The sequence below is a fragment of the Solea senegalensis genome, linkage group LG20, assembly GCF_019176455.1.
Source record: "Solea senegalensis isolate Sse05_10M linkage group LG20, IFAPA_SoseM_1, whole genome shotgun sequence".
Taxonomy (NCBI): Eukaryota; Metazoa; Chordata; class Actinopteri; order Pleuronectiformes; family Soleidae; genus Solea; species Solea senegalensis.
In genome coordinates, this window is record NC_058039.1 from 16,236,576 (window position 1) to 16,262,397 (window position 25,822).

A 25,822-nucleotide genomic window follows, 5' to 3' on the forward strand; every position below is an offset into this window, starting at 1 on the left:
ATTGTTAACTGTTTTTCTTTGGTTATTGACATTGAATCTAAAAGTGTGGCTCCATTTAAATCTGCTGCCCTCAACGTTCACCTCCTGTTTGCTCTCCACACACATACATTATAATTCCATGCTCACACGCATGTTCCTGTGCTTTGGCTATGAGGACATGAAAAGGTTAAAACTGGGAATGTTAAAATGTAGAGGTATTTGGTTACATATTTCTTAAAAATTAGCTAAATAGTTGGCACAAACTCACCTACTTAAAAATAGAAAGCAAGTATTCCTTATACTATTGACATAAAAGTCCTTTTTTAAAATATTTGACATCTTCATTTGGTCATTTTAAAAATTAAATGTTAGAATAAACAAAATACAGTTCCATGTTGAAGGCGTACACCTGGAATAATTTCCAAACTAAAGCAAGTGACAAACGGTATATTATTTTTTTTTAAAGAAAGAAATAAAATGTTATGAAATTATGAGGTAAACCTTTTGTTTTTGGCGCGGGTTCAGTTAAAGCACTTTAAACACAGGTGACTCCTTCGAACAGGAACAGTCCAAAACTGTAAGTAAATGTAGTCTCTCTTAAAAGAACATTTAAAAGGAAACTAAAGAAAACCGTCAAAATGTTTACATCTTTGGGTATCATTCAACTTGGTTTTCATACAAGAATTTCTTTTTTTTGGGATAGGCTGACACGGTGAGACACAAGCCTTGTCCGTGCATTCAGGCAAGCATCACTTTTAAACTTCCTAAGCTGCCAACTCAGGGTCTTTGAGGTCCCAGGGTGACCGATTTGGCATCTGGAGAGTTAACTTGGCAGCGTGGCCCCAAAACACGACTCATCTTCCTTGTGCCATCAGGTGTGTGCAGACCAAACAGCCACTCTGCACTTGTTTTCTTCAATGGACGTCATAGAAAAACATGGAATGCGTAGGCTTCAATGTTCAGGTAACAGTCTACGCTCCCATATTTTCTATGTGCTGCATCCTCTGCACAAAATGTGTTTTTTTGGAGACGAACACTTCATATTTGAAAGCCACGGGTGTGAAACAGTGACGATCGGGGACTCAAGGCAACAGGGCCTCCTTGACATTTTCCGGTGTCGGAACAGAAAAGACTTGTTGTTGGTGGAAACAACAGGCGACCTGGCTTGAACTAGTTCAGGCTCACGGAAATCTCCGTTACGGTAAGGCTTCGGTTGGTGGCAGTGGAAGTCAGGCTCTGCCGTGGTTATGCTCTCCACGGTGGTCATCCTGGTAGGCACACTCTGGACTGGCCTGGTTGGCAGCCTGCACGGAACACTGGCATTGGCACTGGTCAAGTAACTAGGTGAAGGTTAAAAAGGTTTTTTTGGTTGAGGTAGGCTGGCACAAGCAGCATCAACAGGCTAACATTGGCCTCAACTATGGCTCGGACACTCTTGTCAGACTGAGGTAGCTTTCTTTGGAAGATATGTATACAGAATGCTTGTGTACATGATTCTTCTAAATGGCTTGTACTGTCACTTCTCCTCGGACTCTCACCTCTGTAAGGCGCTCACAAAGGCAGCTGTGTTTCTTCCCTTTCTTATTGCAGAGAAATTGAAGGCAAACTCGATGAGAGATGTGACACAACAGATTCATAGGCCCAGTCACTTTAAATTATTTGGCTTCATTTTGGTGTTTTTAAGACGGTAAAACACGTCACGTATCGACTCGCCGGCGGAAGTCTGAGGAATAATATATTTTGGTTATGGAGCAGACTTCCACTGGCAGAAGTGACAGCGAGTGTTTGTGCACACTAAAAGAATTTGACTGGGCCTAATCTGGAGTGACAATGCTTTCTGAAGGCTTTGTCAACATGCACACGTGCATGTGCACAGGCAGTAAAGGCAATATGCTTTGGTTCAAGGTAGGGTTGGAGGTGAAGTGGGTACAGTATTCTGTTATAGTACTGTGGGGGGCACTGGGGTTATAGCAGCAGGTTTTGGGGGGGAGACTAAACCTTTGACTGGACTCTCTAAAGGGGCAGGGGTGGGGTAGGAAGGGGAGGAAGCTGGAGGGGTATTAATGTTGCTATTCTTGACCAGTGTTAGCCAGTGCTTATGCCAGGCAAACCTGACGACTCCGGCTCCACGATGACCTGGCACTGAGAGACCACCTGAGTCACAGCAGCAAGACAAGAGAGAAGGAATCAGACATCGTTCAAGTGTGGGACAAGCAAATACAGTACGATTAAACAACAGGCTCAATAGTGATAGGCATGTGTGGACATCTGAGGACCTCTTATTTAATAAAATAATTTGGTCTAAAGATGCCACAAGCAATGTTTGCTTGGTATGCTATCAGAAAACAACTTTCAAATATGTAAATATGTGGTGTATGTGAGCAGAGAGCGTGTGTTTTTGTATATTAATGTGCTGTGATCCGTATTCACTAATTAATGGGTTGCACCTGAACACAGAGAGATAAGACCAGAGATAATCTCTTCTCCCTAGACTCATTAGTAACTTGTTACACAGATTGTGTTGTGAAATATGTTAAGTGTGGCTACAGCTTCATCATTTGTTTGATTTGTCCCTCTGCTCCTCCTCCTCTTCCTCCTGCTGCCTTTACCAAACCTGCAAACAATCTGTGCAATCAGGGGAGCAGACGAGGCTGCAGGAGCAGAGTCGAGCAGGGTCTTGTGTCCTATCAAAGCTACTGCAACCTATTTTAGTTTTGTGTTGTGGATTTGATAGTTAATGTAACGGGATTGTAAAGGAAAAGCAGTCGACTACCTGAGGCACTGACTCCACTCTGTGGCACTTTGCGCCGTCTTTAGCGTTTCCATTGTGTCCTGCGTTGTTCCTCGGCACAGACCAGCTGTCCTGAGTCCCCTTGCTGCAAAAAAGGCTACAAACAGGGTCCGGTTATGAATACACGTCCTGCATAAGTGAACATGAATGAGACATGAAGGGGAGTCAGAGCTGTGGGTTCTACCTGCGACGGTATCCAAACATGAGGAAGAGAACGCAGAAGATGATGCAGGCGGTGCCGATGTGGATGCCAATGACGATGCTGCCCAGAGAGGCCTCTCCGTCCCTGCACTGACACAGACTGTCCCCACCTGGAGACAAACACAGAGCTAATGTGATATATGACTTCACTATATATCTAAAAATCTGAGACCACTTTTGGGAGGCAAAAAAACCCCCAGCTGCTTAAAACAGGACCGTGTGTGGTCACACTCACCAGTGCTTTGGTCACTGCTGCCCTCCTCTGCCAGTGACACCAGTCTCTTGGAACAGTCGCTCTCCCCGTTTCCATTGTAGGCCACCAGCTTCATTTCATACACTGCTCCCGGTTCTGAAAAAGAAGCGCGACATCCAGCGTCAGTTCCCCGAGAGTCTGGAACTCCTGAGTTCACTTTGATTACTTCACAGCAGCTTTGGATTCTGTCTAAAACCCTGACTGTTGTAAAAAGGGACACGTGCTGTATCCGGCACAGGCAGACGGTGTGTTGTACGGGAAAAAAAGGGCACAAACGCGGCTACGGAAACGATCGTTTTTCAAGTGAGTCAAGCAGCGTGCAGGTACTTCACGGTCTCTTTATCCTCACACTGTGTACACAGTCTGCTCACTCACATGTGAGGAGGGCACCGGCTGAGGAACAGCGTCTAATTTGAGAGTCAAGTAGAGTAATTGATTGACTCATAGCAGCTTGTTTATTGAGCCCGGCTCTTGTGGGAAATGAAGTGCTCTGGGAAAACGACAGGAACCCGGAGCATGTCATTAGCTCACAAACACATCAGGTTTGTCATTTCTGACAGCTGCCTATTAGACGGGAATGCAGAGTCAGAGTTTACACGCCACGCAGTGGAGCATGTGGCCGGCCCCCCTTTTCCTTTCACCCCAACCTGTCTAGGCAGATAGCTGCACATTTTTGAGAGTTCTTCTTGTTAAGAGTATTTTCTCTCCACTAATGCCACTAGTGTTTGCTCATTGTGTGAACTGGTGGGCTATTAATCATCTCTCTATAATATTGTACAGGTTACTGCCTTACTGCGTACAGTGCCTTGAGATGATGTATGATGAGATTTGGCACTATACTGTAGAAATAAAGCTGTATTTAAAGTTTCTAAAGCTCTGCTGCTCGTGTATCCTCTACATTTTCACACAGACTATCTTGTTCAGGCAGTTTGCCAGTTGAATTCTCCACTAGGCAGGTTCATCTCTGATTCTGTACCCACATACTAATACGTATACGCAAATAGACTGGTCAATCAACACCTGCCAATTAATGCACTCACTGTACCCTTCTATACTTATTAATTCTACTGTATTACGCAGTCATTTCGGGGTTACTGTTTATATATCATGGTCAACACAAAAACCCAGCTGGCAGTCGGTGCCAAAATGTGCTTAACCTGACCTGGTTAAGCACCTTGTTTCCTTAGAGAGAATAAAACAAAAAGAGCTAACACAGTGTAGCTGACGTCCTCCTCCTCCTGTTCACATTATTTGGTCGGTGACAAGGTTAAGAGTGTTGCCGTGGTTACAGGTCTTGAGCCCAGAAGTGATAATGCAAACAAAGGTTGGTGGAGGAGCAGGCGCTGCTCTACCGACATCAAGACAAAGAGGGAGGCGATGTGATGAGGTTGGAAATATTTATGGTTTCAGCTTACAGCCCTGATGCATTCTGGTACATCGGTGACATTTTAAACAGGTCACAGAGTGTGTGACGACTGGAATGAGAGCGTGTCATTTACAGAGCAGCTCAAGTGTTTCCACACTCACCCAGGTTTGAGATGATGTGGGCATTGACGTGATGCGGCAGCTGGACCGGTCCCTGGAAGTCCGAGTGGGGGACTTTGCGGTAGGACAGCCTGAAGCCCTCGGCTTTGCCGGCCTTACTGGGCAGCTCCCACAGAACCTGCACCGCACTGGAATTCACCACCTTGGTGAAGAAGGTGGGAGGGGTCGGCACTGTGCGGGGAGGAATGAGAGATGAGGTCACGGATGAGAGAAACAGACTTGAACGTCCTCAGAGGAGCTGATGAAAGGAGCAAACTGTCGTCAAGACAACTAAAGACTGCTTGGTGCCTACGAGGCTGAGGCTTCCTGCAGCAACACGGGCCTGATTCCTGCTTACTGTCCTCCACCGTGTGTCTGACCACACATTTATCTGTCCATCTCATAAATAAAAGCTAAAAAATGCATAAAAATATCTTTCAAATTGAGAGTTAGTCTATTGTAGGGGTCTCAAATTCAAATGACCGGGAAATAAAAGCAAGTGTTCATAGGGTGGTGAGCAATATGATCCTAAAATTACATGACAATAACAATATTAGTGACAAAATTCAAAAGAATTTCAAAATAAAAGTGTTTCTTTTGATAAGGGTAAATATATAGCTCATAATAAAAATGTATTTATGACCAAGAAATGAATCTATTCATTAAAAAAAACATACAGAAATAAGTCAGTGTAAGTTGATAATATGTGGTGGACCAAAGTAAATCTATCGGAGGGCCATATGTGGCCCACGGATCACAAGTTTGAGACCTCTGGTCTAGTGAAACAATGAAACTTAAACAATAAAAGTGAAATTTTATGAAAGTAAAATTGTGTAATGTTCACGCATATGTTGAATAAACCTGGTGTGGTCAGAGCTGCCATTTTTACAATTATATATAGTTAGTTATATAGACATCTAAACGTGTCATGTCGCTCTCACCGTCGCCCAGTGTCGTCTCCACCACAGTGTGCGACTGCTGACTGGCTCCCAGAGGAGAGTAGGCCTTCAGGTACAGGGAGTAGGTGGTGGCTGGTTCCAGGTTGGTGATGTCATGCTTGAAGGTGCCTTTACTGATGGCTTCCTGCAGCTCCATACTGTCCGGCTCTGAGATTTACACACATTATAACAATAAAAATGATCACTTCACATTTCAGAAATAGTTTAGTAATAATGCCATGACTATATGGATTTTATCATTATATTAACGCCGTGTCATACTATTAGAATGTGGTTTGTGGGGTGTGTGTTTCCACACAGACACTCACCGCCAATCTTGCGGATGTGCAGGACGTATCCGATGATGCCCTCGGTGACCTCTGCTGGCGGCTGGTCCCATGTGATCTGCAGGACGTTGGTGGTCAGGGCGCTGGCTCTGAAGCCCTCGGGGGCAGCGGGCAGGTCTTTACCCTGGACCACGGCCAGACGGGCACTGGCCTGGTTGGTCCCGGCACTGTTTTCAGCGATGCACTGGTAGATGGCCTCGTCCTCTGATGTGATGCGGGTCAGAGCCAGAGTGCTGCAAACAAGAGAAAACCCACAGCTGCATCACATGACTGATACTGATGCTGCTGCACTGACCTTACACCAGTGGAGGTTAAAGTGCTCAGATTTACTTTAAATAAAGAACCAACAAATAATGGTAAATAATTGATATACTACTACTAATATTAGAAATATTATTACTACAACAAATACCACCACTATTAATACTACTACTATTACCACAATTTACATCACTACTACAACCACTGCTTCTACTACTGGTAACTAAAACAAATACTACTACTACTACTTGTACTATTACTACCATAACTTACACCACTACTAATACAACTGCTACAACTACTATTACCACCACCACTACTTCTTCTCTGGATACTACAACAAATACCACAACCACTACTACTACTACTACTATTACTATCATTACCACCACCACCACTTCTATTACTGTTCCTACAACAAATACCACCACCACTACTAATACTACTACCACAAATTACACAACTACTATTTCTACCACTATCAATGCTACTACTACTAATAGTATTACTACCAACACCACCACCACTACTACTACAACAAACATTGTTACTACTACTATAATAATATTATTTTTAAAAGTCAGGATCTGGCAGTTTCACTTGCACATTATTACATGATTATGATCAAACTCATAATAATCACAATTATAACATTTGACAGAATATTCAAATTCAAATAAATATCGAAAGATTACAATTCTGTTAAAATCTAAGAAAAGAAAATGATTACAATTAAAGAAGAGACCAAAAAATAAACTGAGTCAGCTGACCTTGTATTTGTGTAACATTATTAATACTAATCGTTGACCTACACTTTTTTTTATCTCAAGGTCACCACGAAAAAAAGTGTTTTGGTTTGATGTTATTGTTCAGTCACAGACCACAGGCTCATTCATGGTGCTGCCCCCATGTGGTGCAACTGTAAAAATGCAATGTAAACCCCTCCCTCAGACAAATCCTCCACTGTTTGTTTGAGGTGAATTTACTTATAGACTATATTGTGAGTAAGTTTGTTCCTGCTACTCTCTGATGTTTGTGTTTGCTTTGCTCTCATGAACACATGATTCACTGCATCATCAGCACAATGACTGCATGCAGACACAGCACTGCTGCTGCTGCTGATATTTCAGTTATTAATCAATATGTGATGTCATGATACCCATGATTGTATCAGGTTATGTTGCCTGGGTAACGTCCTGCTGTTACTGAGCTACTCATCAGGTAAAATCACTTAAATCTTACGTCATGTGACATTAAGTGACTTTCTCTTTCCTCTGCAGATTCACAGTGAATGTTTCATATTCACTCAGACGTTACTTGTTTGTTTGTTTGTTTGTTTATTTTTTATTTATGTCACAGTACAAAGACCTCTCTCTACCTGTTGTTGTTGGTCAGTTTGACGTTGTGTCCAGGAGTCAGGACTTTGCCATTCTTCAGCCAGATGAGGTGAGGCTCAGGGACGCCCTGGGCCACGCAGCTGAACACAGCGCTGCCCCCTGCTGTTTTGGACACAGACTGCGGCCACTGCAGGAACTCAGGGGGAGCTGAGGAGCAGAGAGAGGAAGATAAAGAGAAGAAGAAGAAGAAGGGGTAAGACACACATCACAATAATCACAATTAAAAACTGTGTGAATTTGTTTGCCAGACAGAGACTGTTGCTACCGTGTGTGGTGTCTTGTTTTTGGTCCACAAACCACACATGAGCAAAGAAACCAGGAAATATTCACATTTAAGAAGCTGAAACATCTGAAAACTATGACTTTTTTGACCGATTTGGACCTAGATATTTAACATAAGATTGAAGCCAATAGGCTCATTTTCATCTTTTGTTCTTTTATAAATAAGATTAGGTTTGATGAATAAAACAACACAGCAATAACAGACAGCTTTACAGATGATGCTGAATTGTGATAGCAGCTTTGATTTTCCAGTAACCAGGTTTTTAAGTTGTTTTTTTTCCTAATAAAAACAGTGTATTATGACAAAAGTCTGAGGGAAATACATAAAAAATACTATTTTCAGACAACCATGCCAAATATAGAACTGAAAATGTCTGGATTATGTTCAAATTAAATGGTTTATAGCTTAATTTGTCTAATTTATTTGAAGGAAAATACATGAAATCAGCGTGTGATCTACAAAACAAAAACCCTTGTAATCAAAACAAGAACATATATTAATCTCCAGACTTCATATGTCAGAATTTTAAATGTTTTTTGAGTTTAAATAGTGATATGATACATCATTTTAACTCCTCTGTGTAGCGGTTCCTTCAGCAAAAATTTGGGGGTAAAATAAATGGATATTTTCCCCTTTATTGTTAGACTCTCTGTGTTGTGTTGGGGGTCATTATGTCTCCGGGGTTCAGCTGTCCACCCCTTCATCTGTCCCTCCTCCTCCCTCCTCCTCCTCCTCCTCCTCCTCCTCCTCCACCGCGTTAGAAAGTGTCAGGCGTCCTCGGCCGACCGCTCATCAATCGATCCATACTCTGTTATTGATCAGCGTTTGTGTTGACCTTGAGTTTCACCGCGTCTCACACGTCTCATTAAGTCCTAGTTTAGTCTCTGTTGTCTCTTATTGTTTGATTTTACCTTCTGTTGAAGCTGCATATGTTTTACTATTTATTTTTGTCTATGAACTCTTATACGAATTCATCTCGGCCATAATTTTGGTTCAAAATCCCAGTATAAACTAGTTTACTGTATGTTTCTGAAATATTATTATTATAATATAAAAAAACATTTAATTCATAAATCTTGAAATTGAACTTTACTACATTACTAATATGATTGTTTTTACTTGCATTGAATATGGAACACTCATATTACGGTTTTCCTATTAAAAGTGATCAAAGTTCATATTATTATAGATTATATCGCATTACAGTGACTTAATTTTGTACTTCTTCATTGTTTAATCAGATTTTTCTTATAGTACGACTTATATTTATTATTTAGTCATTCTTAATAAAAAAAAAATCTATTTTTTTATATATATTTTTTGTATTTTCTTTGTATCTGACCCGTTGTATTAATCTTATAGTCGGACTATTCTTACAACCTTAGGTATGTATTTCTTACATGAGCAACATTCGTTTGATGGCATATTATTGTGAGGACAAGAACGAAACAATATAAAAAAAAGTATAATTAACAGTAAAAAAGAGTCTCTGCTGTTCTGTTTCAGGTGTATATAATCCACTTAATCCCTGCAGTAAATGGTGATTTTAAAGTGTCAGATTATTGTGGCTCAGTGTGCGACACCAGTTCTTCACTGTGGGAAAGTTTGCTCATGATGTTTATGCAACATATGGAAAGTGAATCTGCAGCTGATCTTATCTGGATAATGGAAGGGAGGGAGGGAGGGATGGACGAATTAAACACACCATCCTCCAAAAATGGCTGGACACCCTTTGTGTGTGTGTATGTGTGTGTGTGTGTGTGTGTATCACTATACGTTGACACCACAGTTGCCCTCACCCATCTGCTGGGATGCTATCCATCTTCCAGCTCTCCTTAATTAACCCCTGAGACCACGCCTCCTTTCCACTTCCACCTCCCTGTGTGTCCATCCTCCCTCCTCCACCTCCTCCACCTCCAACTGTTTCCACAGCTCTGACTCCTCCTGTCAAAGCCAGGGGTCATAGGGCCAGAGGTTGCAGGTCGTTCTTCATAACACCCCCCCCCCACCATGCCTGCCCAGCACCTTGTGCCCTGAAATGACCGTCTAGTCGCTCCGCACTTTTTTTTGTCTCTTTGTCCCCGTGTTGTGACCGTGACCACACACACACACACACACACACACACTCAGCCAGCAGCTACTTTAACTCGTTCACACTGAACTTGACTCGAGGACAATGCCACCATAACTTTGACTCACTTTAACATCTGTGTTCTTATAAAACTGATAAAAAAATCATATAAACTCATAAAATCCAGAGGAAAAACATCTTCCTCCTCTCACGATAGAACTTTTTTCATCATGTCTCCGAAACGCCAAACTACACTACAAGTTTAATTTATTTGGGGCTCAATAAAGGTTGCAGAACTTCGGAAAACGAACTAACCCTAACCCTGTGTGAGCAATATTAAAACGAGAACTGAACGATTTTGGACAGATATTGTAATTCTATGTGATTTCATTTGTGATATTTCATCTTCAAGCCAAACTTGAGTCACTTGAATATTCAGATAATTAAAATAAGATGGAACACATTAACAGCTCCACACTCTAATACAAGGATGAGAACTAAAAAAAATAACAAAAGCAAAAGAGCCAAAATGCTCTCTAAAGCCGCTGTATTCTACCATACACAGTCAATTTCAAACTAAAATAGTTGAATTTAACACGAGTCTAGACTGTATTTTACTCTTTTTTTGTGTTTAAGTATCCATAAGTATTTATTTCTAATGGAAATTTGCTAAATTGACTATTTTAGTGTTACTTTACCAAATTGACTGCATATAATAAGAAAGCAGATACAGATATACAGTAAATCTGGAGCTTCTCTATAACTCTGATATCTGATGATCGTTGCAGAACAACATGGATGTTTTAACCAAAGCGTTTTGGTGCCTTTGTTCTCTCTGAAGCTCAGAATGATCAATAAAATCATGAATATGTTAGCGATTGGTGCCTCCTGCTCTCCTCCTCTCGTACACCTGAGGCTCTGCCAATCACACTGTGTCAGCGACAGCAGGACGTATTGATTGATCCGCTCACGAGGCCGAATTCTGTATATGAATAATAAAGATGATGTCGTTGAGGACAAATCTAATATAACACGTCAAGCTGTGGCTCAGGATGCAGATATATATACGAGCTATGTATATATATATATATATATATATACACATATATATAGATAGATAGATGCACAAATGTAGGTGTGAATGTGATTCACAGTCTCTGTGTGTGGTCATTAAGAGAAGCGATATACGTAGAGGCCGACCGGTGACAAACACTGAGAAAGCGTAGATGACGTTCTATAATCATATCAAACGTCCGCTCTGTTCACAGTGATATAAATAAACGCAGGCGGCTCCTTCACAGTGATATGTTTTGATAAATATTCACAGCATCTATTTTGCTTTTGCCCTTTTTGACGTCATTGACCTACATTTTTACAGTGAATTACAGTTTTATTTGTAAAATTAAGTTAAGTTAATCTCAACAAGTGGTTGACGTTATTTCTACTTTTATGGCCCGAGCTCTCACACATTGGTGCATCTTTTATAAACGTAACATTATTTAACTGGACTGAAATAATGGCCCTTAACCCTTAGTCTTAGACTAAGCCCAAACTAAGTTGCATCAAATTTCACGTAACCTGATGGGAAACGTGTCACAAGACGAACAAAAAAGTCAATTGGGGTCATGAGCTCAACAGGAAGTTGAAGCTTTGAATTTTGGTGAATTTAAACATGAAACAGGAAGTGGCCTGTAACTTCGCCGTACCTGGACCAATCTGCTTGAAACTTCACATGTGACATGAGAGACCGACCCTGAACTCATCTATGAACATGAACTTCACCCAACAGGAAGTCAGCCATTTTGAATTTATTCCAACAAAACAGGAAGTCGTTTGTATCTTTGCTGTATATTGACCGATCTGCTCAAAAGCAGTGTTTTTATTTTTTCTATTGTGCAACTATTGTTAAGTGCTTTATACTCCTATTCTGACCTCCACTTTAAAATAAATGGAACGCATCCCAAGCGTTTTCACTCCAATCAGGCTTTTATTGAGATTATGTGTCGCCGCCATAAGCTTCACTGTATCTCCGCTTGTGTACGCTGAGCTGAAGAACCCAGGTGCATCTGAGGACTGAGGATTTATAGTGCGTTTTAAAGAGTTTAATCCGACGTACAGGCAACATACATCATCCGCAGAAGAAGCAAAGGCTTTCAGTGAAAGTCCATCTCGTCCCTAACACTCAGTGAAGTGAGCTGCTAACTGAGCTGGCCTCAGAACGGCCAATGAAACGCACAGCTTAACGACAGAGAGAAATATAAGCAGAGCTGCGTGCGTGGACATCTGCACGGTGATGGATGAGTCCACGTCATAGACAGCACACACACACACACACACAGCTGAACACTGGTGTCAGCGCTTATTTGCTATGGAGGAACTGGGAGGGGTGTGCATATATGCGGAGAAGGTGGAGCAGCGGAGAGGTGGGGGTCTCACACCATCAGTGTCACCATACGACAAACACAGGCCCCAAGCTGCCCGGACCCCACCCCCACTAAACAGCCGGGGGCAGAGGTGAGAGGACAGGGAGGAGCTGTGGTATTGACCCTTGTCCTCCTTCTGTCTCCACCGCCAACACCATCCCCACTTAATACGGTCAAGTGCACACACACACATTTGTATGTTATGTTTTTACTAAATTCAATTAAATTCTTAAGACTCACTGGTCCAGGGTGAGCAAGGCTTTTCATTTTTGAAACTGGTGTTAATAACAGTCCCTTGAATAAATGTCAAATTAACAACTGTACAAAGCAGGGATATAAAGCAAATGTTAAAAGTTAAAAATAAAAGCAAATATTCTCAGGTCCAGCACATGGGAAGTAGTGAAAGTAATTCAGGGTTCACAGCATGTGGCTCTAACAGGAACAGGTCATGAGATGCATTCAAAGACCCTGGTAAATTTTAGCACTTCTGTGGACTCCATAGTATGCTGAGTTTCTTCACACACTGTACTATGCTGATTTAAAACTCTAGAACCTGACCTCACTTTGACTCTGACCATTCCTGCACTAACATTTTAATATACTAAAGGGACAATCCAACATTTGGGAAGTAAAGTTCTCTTTAATTTCTATCTTAATTCCTCTTTCCTTTGTGTTAGAAACTATGGGCCTTTTTCACAGCAGCCATTTTGACATGTTTTGGCCACAAATCCCTGAAACTAAATGGAACAGCCATCGTTCATTTGACCATTTTCACCTGTGCTTTCTGCTACTGTGACCTGTCAAAATGGATGGCTGATGACGACGATAAATAATCCCAATCTGTTCCCTCTTAACAGAGAACTGAGCTACAGGAATCCTGATGTTTTCGCCTGTCGGATCAGTTCTGAACCCTCGAGCAGCAGCAGATTCTGTTTGTTCCTCACCTTGTACCACGAGTCGCCCGAGCGCTGTGCGTCTCATTCTGGTGCCGGGCCGGTTTGCGGCGCACACGTACACACCAGAGTGCTGAATGGACACGTCTGAGATCATCAGGTTCCCTGTTCCCAGAACCTGGATACCCTCCACCCCAATGGAGCGTCCATCTAATGGACACAAAGAGTTGGTTTGTGAGATAAAAATCTTTTTAAAAAGGCTGATTATTCATTAAATCAGAATGTCTCATGTATACCTAGCCTGCTCCAGGAAACTATAGGCTTTGGGTTTCCGGTGGCGATGCACTCTAAGATGGCTGTCTGATGCACGGTCAGGGTCAGATTCTGAGGTCCTGACAATATGACTGGCTCTTTGTAGATTCTAGAAGCTCCACCTGCACAGAAGTCAGAAAAAAAAGTGTTATTTTGTCACTTTAACACAGCCAGATTCTCCTGAAGCACTTTAAACACACACTGAAGCTGATTTGATGACTGTTTTAAAATTGTCTTAGCAAGAGTATGTGCATGTCCCTAATCCTGACTCTGCAGTTTCTGAAAGAGAATGCTTGCTCAGCACCCATTTTGACATGTTTGAGGGAGCTACATGGAACTGAGCCATCATTCATTTCATAATTTACACCAATGGTTCTTCAAAATGGATGCTGTGCAAACCACATGAGTGTGTTTCTGGCTTAACTGCCATTATTCTACATAATCCTTCTCTAACTATAGTAGTAGTAGTTTCTTTGATTGTGTGTGTCCACCTACCCGTCACGTTGAGAATGGCCTCGTGGCTGTAGCGGGTGTTGGCTGGGTTGGTGGCGACACACCTGAAAATGCCGGCATCCACCTGCCTCACCCCCGTCACCTGGAGAATACCCATGGGCAGCAGCGTGTACCTGGACAGAGAGAGAAGGGGGAAAGGTCAGGGAGTGAGTGAGTGAGTTGTCATGAAACTGGAAAATTCTATGCACAAAATTGTCACTGTGGCCTCAGATTAACACAGCTAACCTGTATTCAGGATAGTTAGAGCAGTTCTCTAACTCTTTTATGACTTGTTTATATAAATATATTAACAATACGACTACAAAAAGTTAAAAAGAAAGTACATTATAGACAGTTCCCAGAATATATACAGTAAAGGCTTGATATTTACAGTCTGAACTGTTGAATTTTTGCTGTTATTTGCACATATTTTAAGTCTAGATTAGTCAGACAGCGTGTGGCCAAGAGGAAAGGAGTTAGGCTTGTAACCAGAGAGTCACCGATTTAAATCCCAGGATGGTGTTATATGGATATGCTGTACAAAAGAAATGTGTTATGTACTGTATGTAGTCTATTAATGACATTCCTCCTTAATAACCTTAAATGCTTAAAGTGGGGTTAACAGGAGAGATCAGCGACAGATTTACTCCCCGTCCTCATGAACTGTATGACCTGCATCATCAAACGGAGCCTTTCCATACTGTAACATGCATTCCCCCCCCCCCAAAGATAATTGCAGTGTTTGAGTGTATCTCCTGTTTTTACGAGATATAAATGTTTACAACATGTAGTTTGAAAAAGGTCACAGTTTAAAGTACAGCTCATATTCACGTCAGTTTACGATCGATTCAACATGATTTATCAGTAACATAAGTGCAGGCAGCTCCACGAGCTAAAAACATGACATTTTTTTATCATAAACATCATCCGTAGTTCTTTTATCTTTCATTGTTCTTATCTAGTCTGTATGGGGGAAACAGGAAGCAAAGAATTGAAGTATATTTATATAAAAAAAAAAAGCTGGAATTACCTTTTGTCTGTGGTGCTGAATGGAACGTTGTCTTTCTCCCAGGTGATCTTGGCCTCAGGTACTCCATTAATCTGACACTGGAAGCGGGCGACGCCTCCCTCGTCCACAGTCATGGACACCGGGTGGGTGTGGAACTTGGGTAAAGCTGAGAGAGACACACAGTGCACACACACAGAGATCAGCTTTAATGAGGAAAATATCAATACCAGTTCTACTTGCAGTAATCAATCTGTTTAGTAATGGATACACACTGTTATCCTGTGAAAAACACTGACGCTGGAGGGTTTCTGCTCGCTTTTGTCTGCAAAAATAACCCAGTTGGCGTCAACAGTACGTTTCCATGCATGAGTAGAGCTACGGTGTCGGGCCATTTATTCTGTGTTAAAATGAGGTTACACGATGGCCTCTTTCAGTTTTTTTAGTGTAAGGCGGTTTCCGGTTTAGCATGTAGCTAGTTGTTAGCATGTAGAGTGCCATTTAAACACTTACAAAAATCCCATTCTTTGAGCTAGCAGGGCATATAACCAGCCTCCTTGTCCATTAAAAACATTGATTGGCCTAATTTTCACCATGTTTTTTTGACAAAGTTGTCTTATTCTTTATTATTTCTGGGTGTTAGCTAAGAGTAGGAACTCTAGCAGATCGAGTCTGACTGCTGATGCTTTTCTCCAAAAAAATGTTACTTTTTTATTCACTTGACTGGCCCCTAACTAACCAGACTAGATCCTCACTGGTCTAGGGCCATGGTTCTCAAACTGTGGTACGTGTACTTCCAGTGGTATGTTTCTCAGAGGTTACTTGGTATAAAAAGATTGAGAACCACTGGTCTGGGGTTTTAGTCTGACTTTGAAGAAATTCTATTTTAGTACAATTTGATTAGTAGTAGTAACATGTTTTTTTTGTCTGTGTGTGACATCATAGCTATGTCGGTTGTGGTTGTGAAGTTTTAAAGCTGTAGTAACTCATCAATAACCTGTCACTTCCATTCATTTGTACAGCCTAAACAGTCATATCCCTAACTTTATCTAACCTTAACTAACTAACTTTAACCAGAGCCTCTGAAATCAGGTTGTGCACACACACACACACACTCACAAATAACAAATAACCTTGTGGCCATAATCAATAACGGTGTATATTATGGAGGAGTGGTCCGCAAATGAGTGAGGGTCACCATGGCAACTCATTGCACAGAGGTAAGACCACTTAAAGGTGCCCATAACTCTCTTGGATTATCCATAAGCCCCTGCTTTTATTGTTCTGAGAGACGAGGAGGGAGCGGCCGAGGTACATCTAAGTCTAGTTGTCACACTGGTGTGTGTTTTTAATGGTATATACAGCACATGTAGGCATTAATGTACACACTGTGCACCTGTTTCCTCTGTTTTTGCAAGTGTAATGTATATATCACCATGTGAAGCTTCATTAACATTATAACAAACACTGTGGGATGTTTTGACAGAGTATTAAATTAAATAAAATCACCTCTGCTCTCTGTGGGTAAAGTCATTTAAATAACTGTTTATTTTTATTTTTCCCACATGAGCAAGACTCACATCGTTAGTTTCTCGGCCTCACCGCTGACTTTACACCGAGGTCGTGTCCTTACTTTTTCCATTTGTGTTACATTTCTTAACATTATTATCATAAATCACGTTTATTACATTTTTAATTGTTACATTCTGTTGTAGGGTGTGTTGGTATTTTCCCCTGCTGTTATGTTCAGCATAATTCATTTTGATGACAGTACATGTGAGCCAATGAGTAGTCAAGTAATACATAAGGGATTTGGTTTGTTCTTTAAAAAAAATGTTTAATAATAAAGTGTTGAATCTAAAAAAATATCCTGATGCGTTAACCCAACGACATGTTGTGGTTTTAATGAAGAGGTTGTTGACTTTATGTTTCCTCTTAGTCACCTTTCCCCTTTTTCTCTGGGTAAATATTTCTTTAACAATTTATCTATTAACACTTCACGTAATCTATCTACAAACTTACATGCCAAGGCGACCTTGGCCTTGCGGCTGACCAGCAAGCCGAAGCGGTTTTGGGCGGCACAGTCGTACTCGCCCACGTCCGATTCGCTCCCCTCTTTGCGTTTCTGGAAGCTCTGGATGAACAGCGTGCCGTTCGCCATGACCTGCACCCGCGGACTGGTGGGTAAAGGCACGCCATTCCTGCGCCACGTCACCATGATGGGCTCCTCGCCCTGCACCCGGCAGTCCAGCATGAGAGGGTGATCCCTCACCGCAATCACGTCATTGGGCTCCTGCAGGAAAGAGAGTTCTGACGCCAGACAGACACCTGAGGACAGGAGACAGAGACACAGCTTGTGTTACAATACATACTGTACATTATATTTCAGTGATAGAAACCTTCAAGAGGGTGTAGATTTGAATTTAGACAATTCAAAGTCATTGATTTCTAATTGAGGTTTAATAATACAGTGCTGCCTCAATGTTCTTTCCAAGTAGTTGTCAAGGCAACAAGGCCAAGATCTTGGATCAAAATATAAACTACAAGATAGTCCACTACATGCCCTTTCTTGTTATTGGTCTTGGCTCAGAAGTTGAGGATCCGTCAAAAATGGGGATGTTTACCATGTTCACAAGACATGTGAACATTTGAACACTCTTCTGAAAGCTCTGACTTCAGGTTGCACTGTATACGGTGAACAAACCAATACTTGGCAACAAGTGTCCAGCTAAAAGGTTTCTCTATGGATTTAGCTTCAAGGAAAGCTCTTTTTTATGGATAAAAAGGCTTCAATAGAGCGTGGAGAGAGATGGGACCAGGGTTAATATTGATCTAGTATTCCTGTGATCTGTCAGCTACACAATGACTGTAACATGATGTACACATCATGTACACATCATGTTACATGTCCTTTCGGATTAGACATTAGCTGTCATTATATCTTTTGTTTTGCTCTGCTCAACTGCGATGACTAATGGCACTCAAGTACCTCAAGTCTGCATCTTCAGTTGCATTAACATGAAATGAGTCGTCTGTGGGAACCCAACCTTGAACCGTTGAAAAGTGATGGAAAAATGATGGCGTATCATTTAAAAAAAAACATCCTTAAACTATGTCTCCACAGACAAAAGCATAACCTTCTCAGTCGGACACCGAGCCTCGGGAAATCCTACCCCAGAAAAAGAACTCTGTTGACACCCAAGAAAAATCATCTTATTTGATTGATGGAGCATTTCATTTGCGGCCTATAATTCTTTTACTGATGAAGAGCCACAATGGCGGCTGAATACCAGCGAACCATCCAGCCAAAGAGCCAAAACAACAATAGCCAAGTTGGGGAGGAGAAGACTGGCAAAGGTTGCCGGGGTCAAGTTAGGAGATCCTCCATTGAGGCTGGGACCAAGGGTGACAATGGTGTTGTGACAATGCTTATTTGCACCCAAATCCCGGCAACCTCTGTAAAGTCTCCCATCAGCTTCCAGGCACCCAAGGGCACCATCTGCCCCTTCTTATGCATCCCCCGACCCCTCCCTTCTCCCCCAGTCCTTTCAGATCCATCTCTGAGGTGACTTTCCCATGCCACCAGACCAGCTCTCCGTCACCCTTGTCCCCGCTCCGCCATGACCTTGGTGACGCTCCCCATTTTCTTTCAGCCCTTTTTGGTGTTAATGTTCTCATATGCATAGAGCCTTGAACCCCTTCTTTGCGTCCGCCACTTTTCTTCCCAGCTGTGAACCCAGTAACAATGCACTTGCACTTGAACCTGGACAATGCCACATCAGTGTCGCCACAGCTCAGTCTCGCATCTGTTCTTTCAAAAAGTAGACTTGTCCTTCCAACACAAACAGTTGTTTGTTGTCCACATGTGAACTTGACTCTGGGACATTTTCGTGGATTTCTGTCCACTACCTCTGTGAAGGCCAGCTCGTACTTTTCGCTAATGGACTGACACATATATATATGTATATTACACATTTATATTTCTTATCTTTAGGGGTGGGGATCATTGTGGTGACAGAAATCTCAGAGCTCCTAAAACCAAAATGACCCAAGTTAAGTTCCTCTAAGTTCATCAATACCAGTCTTCTTACACCAAGGATAAAATACACCTTCTCACATAGTAGAGCTGAACAATTTGGTGAAAATATCTAACATTTTGTTATCGTGATTGTGATTGTGATTTAAGTTCGAAAATATTAACTATTATGCTTCAATGCAAGGGTGAGAACTACAACATACTATGTGTTGCTTCCAATTTATTGATCAGACTTACTACACACTAAAAAAAAAAAATCTAAATGTAATAAAATAAGAGCAATACGTATTATATATAATATAATATGTTATTCCAACTTTCTACAAATCTAAGCACAATGCAACCCGTTTTGTCTGATCTGTTTTTTGTTGTGGTTTTTATCTTTAACTTTTTTATGTCCTTTGATTTTTATTTTAGTTTACTTTTAGATGCATCTTAGTGCCTCTTGTGAGCTTCTATGCCTTTTTATATTCTTCTGTATAGCACTTTCAGTGTTCACTGTGGTTGTTTTAAAAGTGCTTTACAAATAAAGTTGGATTGGATAAAATCAACCAGTCACTTTAACACTGTGGCACCCAAAAGAACTTTAAAACCCCAGGTCCCTATTTTCTGGATTGTCCTGCTGCTTTGTTAAGTGGAATACAGTGTATGCTACCTTTCCTTGTTTTATGCTAGTGGTTTTATTGTTTCTTGTCATGGTCATCTCATGTATCTACTTCTGTAACGTGTTATGTAGCATCAGATGTAAATTAGCCACTGGCTAACACAATCTGGCATGTTTACACTTCTTACGTCTTAATAAAAGAGAAATAAAGAAATGTAGCATGGCTGCTTTCCACGGGTATCGACTAAAAGATAGGATAGTAAAAAGTTAAAAGTAACTGTTGTATCGTGACAGTTTAACTGGCCTGGGTCGGCTCAAAACTGGTTTACTTAGAAACTAAGACAAAAGCGTTAACAGGGACGATATAATAATAATCCAACGGTGAATGTTTATAGGTGCGTTTTTGACGATAAGCAGACGCTCTACTGTACTATGATAATGGATGTTTTTGTGTTTTGGAAGTGCTGTCTTGTTGTGTCGTGTCTACATGTTACCATGACCGCCTTCAGCTATAATTCCACTGGAAATAAGCAGGTTATTGACAAGGCGCTTGATGGCGGTGGCTTTGAGATTTTAAAACATCCCATAACAGATTGTCACAGACTATATAAAACACAGCCATGAGGCACAACCAGGACCCTACCATTCTCCATCCTCATAATCTGAAATTAGCTTTATTGACATGTCACATTAAGAAATGAGCACTGGCCCTCCTACGACAGAACCACCAACCCCCCACTCTCCAACCGTCCACCCCCCCAGCAGATGTAGCCAGCAGAGGGTGTACTGGTCAGCCGTGTCTGGACAGGCTGATAGAGCTCTGCAACCAGTGAGCCTCTCATCCCTGAGGCCTGGTAATGAAATCTGGGGTCTCCCATGGGGAGGAGGGACATGCATTGTGGCCACACTTATCTAACACAGTTTTTAGGCCACGTTCGACACAACATTATGATCAAATATCTGTATAAAACACAATCCGGGACAGGTTTTCATGAAGGTTTACAGGTTTTGGAGTGATGTTTGCACCCTGGAATGATGTCATAACATCACTCCATGGTCTTGTTTCCAGATTGTGTGATTTTTGGATGAATAACACTAAAGAATTTTAGACTCCAGACTGGAGGAGTTCAACATATCCTTCATAAAACGTTCCAACGAGCTGAAGCTGCGTGGGGTGTGATTAAGTGCATAGCACTGGAGATTGAAGCGTTTTCACTATAGGGGTACGACTATAATGAGATTTTTTTTGTAAGGAGGGGGGGGTTGGTTGGTTGGAAACCCCCCCGAATCATCCTCTTCCCTTGTCACCCCGAGCCCCTCAGAGGTCATGGGAGAGTCAGAGGTGAGAGGGATGGATGTGCAGATGAAGGAGGGAGGAGGATGGAGAGTGAGGGAGGGGGCAGTTTGTGTCCAGCCTGTGTTTGAGTCAAACCCTCTGCTGCTATTGTTCAGGGAGACGACTGCACCTGAACTTCACACGTTTCTGTCCAGAGTCCAGACACCATGAAAAACAGACATGGAAAAAGAGGGAAAGAGGCGAGGGGGGGTCTTGTTGGACATAAAAATATATTTTCCTATATTATTTTTCTGTTCCTCTTGCCTCATTGCTCAGCTCGAGATGTCACGGTAGAGGAGTTAACCGGTCATATGTCCGGTTAATCTATATAGTCAAATCTAGAGTTAGAAGTAGAATAAATTCAAGTTCTGAGAGATTTGGAAACTTGATTTTAGGGATAAAAGGAAAGTGCGTCCATTCCAAATTTATTTCCTCTCCCTTTACCACACTTTGTTTTCAGAAGAAGCAGTTAATCATCTCAGTCTTTATAACTTCTCTAATGCAATATCTGGAAGAGTTCCTGATTAGTCAGGATGGTCGCGATGGTGATACTGATTTTATCCCAAAACTACTTGATGATTTGAACAAAAAATGTGTCTGTTGCTCCTCAATAGATCATTTAAAGTGGTTTTCCTTCATGAATCAGCTCTGTGATGCTAAACTCTGCTCTGCTGCAACAATATGACTCTGTTTGCTTCGGTCAGCTCCACAGCAGCAACAACAACAGCGCCTTCAATAATAATTATTCTTTTTTTCACGGCCGTCAGCTCACTCATCACAGAAGCTGCCATTGTCAGAGTGTGAAACAAACTCCGCTGAGAGGCCTCGACTTCATCCATCAGCATTTGTCTCAGTTGTTCCACATTAACAGGACTTTTACACATGTATTTCCTCTCTTTCTTTTTTTATTTTTTAGCTATAGCAACATTTGACAAATGATCATGTGCTTTTCTGTTCTCTGGGCTCAGGACGTCCCATCTGCATTTTGGGGGGGTGATTGTCAGTGCAGATTAAAGAGGCCTGACAAAAATCAATAAGCAATAATGTCTAATGTGATTGAAAATAGGGCTCCTTTAATTATCCTGCAGGTTTGAGACCTTTTCTTTCTATTATTCTGCAACGACTCTTGTGCTGCTGCTGCATGAATGGCTGAATATCTGTGATAAGCCTATGTGTGCATCCATTTTACTAACTCATTTTATGGTGTTTAAGAAAGGGAGCTTCAGTCGCTGCCTGATTTGTACCAGAAACTTGATTTGTTCTGCGAAGATTGTGGCCACTTCCTGTAGAAATCCTCACCTTAACACTAACACCAGAAACAGCCAATAAAAACAAAACAGTAGCCACAAATTCTGCACATGCGTAGGACTAAGGAATGGGTAAGGAATGGGACTCTACACTTGGCCTTGTTAGAGGGTTTTTCCAACCATGGTATCAGCAGTTTTTGGGGGTCCTTTGCCGACCATGTTGTAAAACCCCCTTGTTTTAACGATACATCCACACTACTGCGTGTGCTGATGTAAACAGGAACCTAATGCTCTCATCTGAAGTGGTTTACTGAATTTATCAAGAAGTGAAAAGCACGAATTTGTGACTAAAAACACAGCTGCAGAAGAATTTTGTTTTGAGTTTTGTGGATCTGGAACTCATATTGTGGGCTGTTTATTTCTTCTTTTTGGGGTCAGAACAATATTCGTTACACAGTTGGAGAATTATATCTTTGAGATGACTCAGCACAAATGTATTGGACTAAATTCATTATTAATAAGTTAAATAATAATACAAAACAAAATTATAATAATAATAAGCTCATTATCGTCCCATCCCTGTCTGGAACTAGAACATAACAACCAGCACCACCATGTTTTCACTGTGTTTCCCTCTGAAACCCTGAAGATTATGTAGGAAGACTTGGAATATGAAGACGCTGAAAGTGGACATGTTGGCGTTCCGTCCACACAGAGAAGGCGTTTTAGTGCTTCCTCTGTTTTTGGTGTAACGTCGCCTACAGCGCAACTTACAGTCCTGACACATGTACGACAGCGTTTTGTGTCGTTTTGAGTCGTTTCATGCGGAAGGAGATCTTTCCTGAAACAATGCCGTCTTTACGTGGAACTTTCGTTCATGTTTCGTGTCGTTTCCATGTGGACGTGGCCTTAGAGTAGATGGATTTCAGTCTTTCCCTGCTTTCCAGTGTTTGTATAGTGGGACAAGAACGGTCGTCCATTTAAACGGGTGAAGTCTCAACTGTGCAAGTATTAAAAGACTGTTCACAGCCTGTGTTAAATAAAACATCATGTGAACTCCAGCTTAATACTGAATGAGGCCCGCCTACAAAATGTCCTACAATCGTATCCCTGCACGCTCTGAAATCCTGTTAGCATTCGTCTAAACTCTGATCACAGATTGAGACATTAGTGTGTTTTCAGTCCCACTGCCCGGAATCACCGTCTCCACGGGGTCTTTGTGTCCCCGCTGTGGTTTAAACCAAGGGGTGTCTCCATCACGGACACAGTGTGTGAGTGGGTGTGTGTTGGGGGTTGCTGAGGGCACGGTCACGGGCAGCTGTCGGGGGTGGGGGGGGGATTACCTTTTACGCACATATCTTTAATAAGGTCTCAATCCCAGCGCAGACCGGGGCAGTGTCATGTAGATGAGGGTGTGAGGGTCAGGTCACTAAAAATTGAGAGCTTCAGGGATGAGGGTGGGGGGATGGAGAGGAGAGGAGGTGGAGATGGAGGGGGGGACAACTATTGTGTCCATGGTCTGCCACCCCCTCCATGGACTGCTCCACTGACCGGGACGACTCGGAGCAGCAACCCCCTCCTAAAGGTCGGAGGTCACTGACTCTGACCCTTCACCGTGGTCGGACCTAAACACCGTCTGCTCTCACGTCTTCTGAATTAAACATTTTTTAATCCACAGTCTCTGTGACTCAGTTTTACAGTTTTATGTGGAAAAAACCCACAAAACAACTGGAAACAGAACTTTATCTGCAGATATTTAGGTTTTTTTAGTCTTAGAAATACTCCTTTTTAGTGAAGTAACATATGAATAAATGAATAACTTACAAATGGCTGTAGAAATAGACAAATCTGAATTTGAGGTCAACTTAAAAACATTTCCTGGAGTTTTAATTTGTGCCTCACAGTATTTTAACGTGCTCAGTTAAAATTTGGTCTCTCTCTTTTTTGTCCCATTATGTGTTTATTTTAATTATTTTATATGTAGAATAAAGGAATGGTTTAAATAACAGACAAATCAATGACTTTTTTTGCTACATTCTCCTTCAGTATATCAATCAGACTTCTTATTTTATGATGATATTTGTTGTTTTTTTACATGATGATGATCCTGTCTTGTTAATCTCACTGTGACATCCTATAATGGTGTCTTAAAATAAACGTTTAATCGCTTTTCTTCAAGTTAAGTTGATAAAACTATCATACTTTTGTATTCTTTAGGAGTCATTTGGAGATAATTAAAAAAAATGTACGGACACAAACCCCTATTTGTGCCCAAGTGTATAAATGATGACATGATGTGTATGACCTCAGGATGTGACAGAGATGATACTTAACACTTTTTCTAGTTCATATCCAGACATTCACAGTTTCATTTTGCATATTTGTGCCACGAAAACTCCACGGAACAAGTTTAAAATCAGCTGAAATCATCAGGCTTCATAGGGATCAACAACGACACAGCTGTTGTGATGATGATTAATAATTAATAAGTCAGAATTGAGTTGCAGCTTGTTAAGAAAGTTAAAAGTTAAAGCAGCAGCAGCAGCCGCAGCGGCTCCTGCAGCATCACCACCATCATCCTCAGTGTTTCCTCCACTCTGTTAAAAGTCAGATGTTTAAAAGTTGAAACCATACTCACTCAGACAGCAGAGCGATGCCAGACAGACCAGGAAGAGCCTTGGCTTCATTTTGATTTCTCTTCTGTTCCGTTCTTCACGATGTTAAAGCTTTCTTTTTTCCCTTTGGAAGCCTCGAAGATCAAAAAAAAGAAGAGTAATCCAAGTGGAAATGTGTTTTTTTTCTATTCCGTATCCTCCTACAAACGTATCTTCTTTGGCGATGAAGCTAAAAAAAACATATAGGTGCTGCTTTACTTTAAATTAAAGCATTGTTGTTCTTCACACTCCCTGGTCCGGTGCGTGGCCCTCACAAGGCTGCTGGTCATGTCCACGGATACGCTGAGAATAGAGTGAGTGAGGAAGGAGAAGAAGACACCTCAGCTCGCACGCAGCTCATTAGTTATTTAGCCTCATTGTTGTCACTGAATGGACACTGATGCAGCAGCTTTCACCGGCCTCTCGCAGGTCACCGTCCGGCGAGCCAATCACAGCCACGTGGGTGATGGAGGGGTGGAAGCTCAGCCTGGGAGCCATGATTGATATTCATTTAAACAGGGAGAGAGATGCAGGCCAACTGCTCTTCAACACCCCCACCCCACTGCATGATGGTCCAGCTGTGGCCTGAGCTGGACACACAGCACCTGACCATGAGCAGGCTGCAGGAGGACGCTCTGACCCTGAGCAGCTTCTTTATCGTAACATTAACACATTAAAAAAAGGAAATTATTCTCTCTGCACAATGACTTTTAGGACATGTTCTACTGTTCTGACTTTACTCCAGACGCATCTAATAAGATCTATGTGGACACA

General features: G+C 41.7%; 1 protein-coding gene across 1 annotated transcript; it reads right to left on the minus strand.

The window, feature by feature from the left end:
- Positions 1-468: 468 nt before the first annotated feature.
- si:ch211-57n23.4 (immunoglobulin superfamily DCC subclass member 3) lies at positions 469-25,357 on the minus strand. Its single transcript, XM_044052098.1, has 14 exons — positions 25,033-25,357; positions 17,194-17,499; positions 15,196-15,340; positions 14,169-14,299; positions 13,658-13,795; positions 13,413-13,571; positions 7,673-7,838; positions 6,016-6,266; positions 5,690-5,854; positions 4,752-4,940; positions 3,207-3,320; positions 2,955-3,081; positions 2,753-2,867; positions 469-2,133 (listed from the first exon to the last, which is right to left on the minus strand). Exons 1-14 carry the CDS (start codon positions 25,079-25,081, stop codon positions 2,065-2,067), a joined length of 2,124 nt encoding a protein of 707 aa, XP_043908033.1. The 5' UTR covers positions 25,082-25,357; the 3' UTR covers positions 469-2,064.
- Positions 25,358-25,822: the final 465 nt, after the last annotated feature.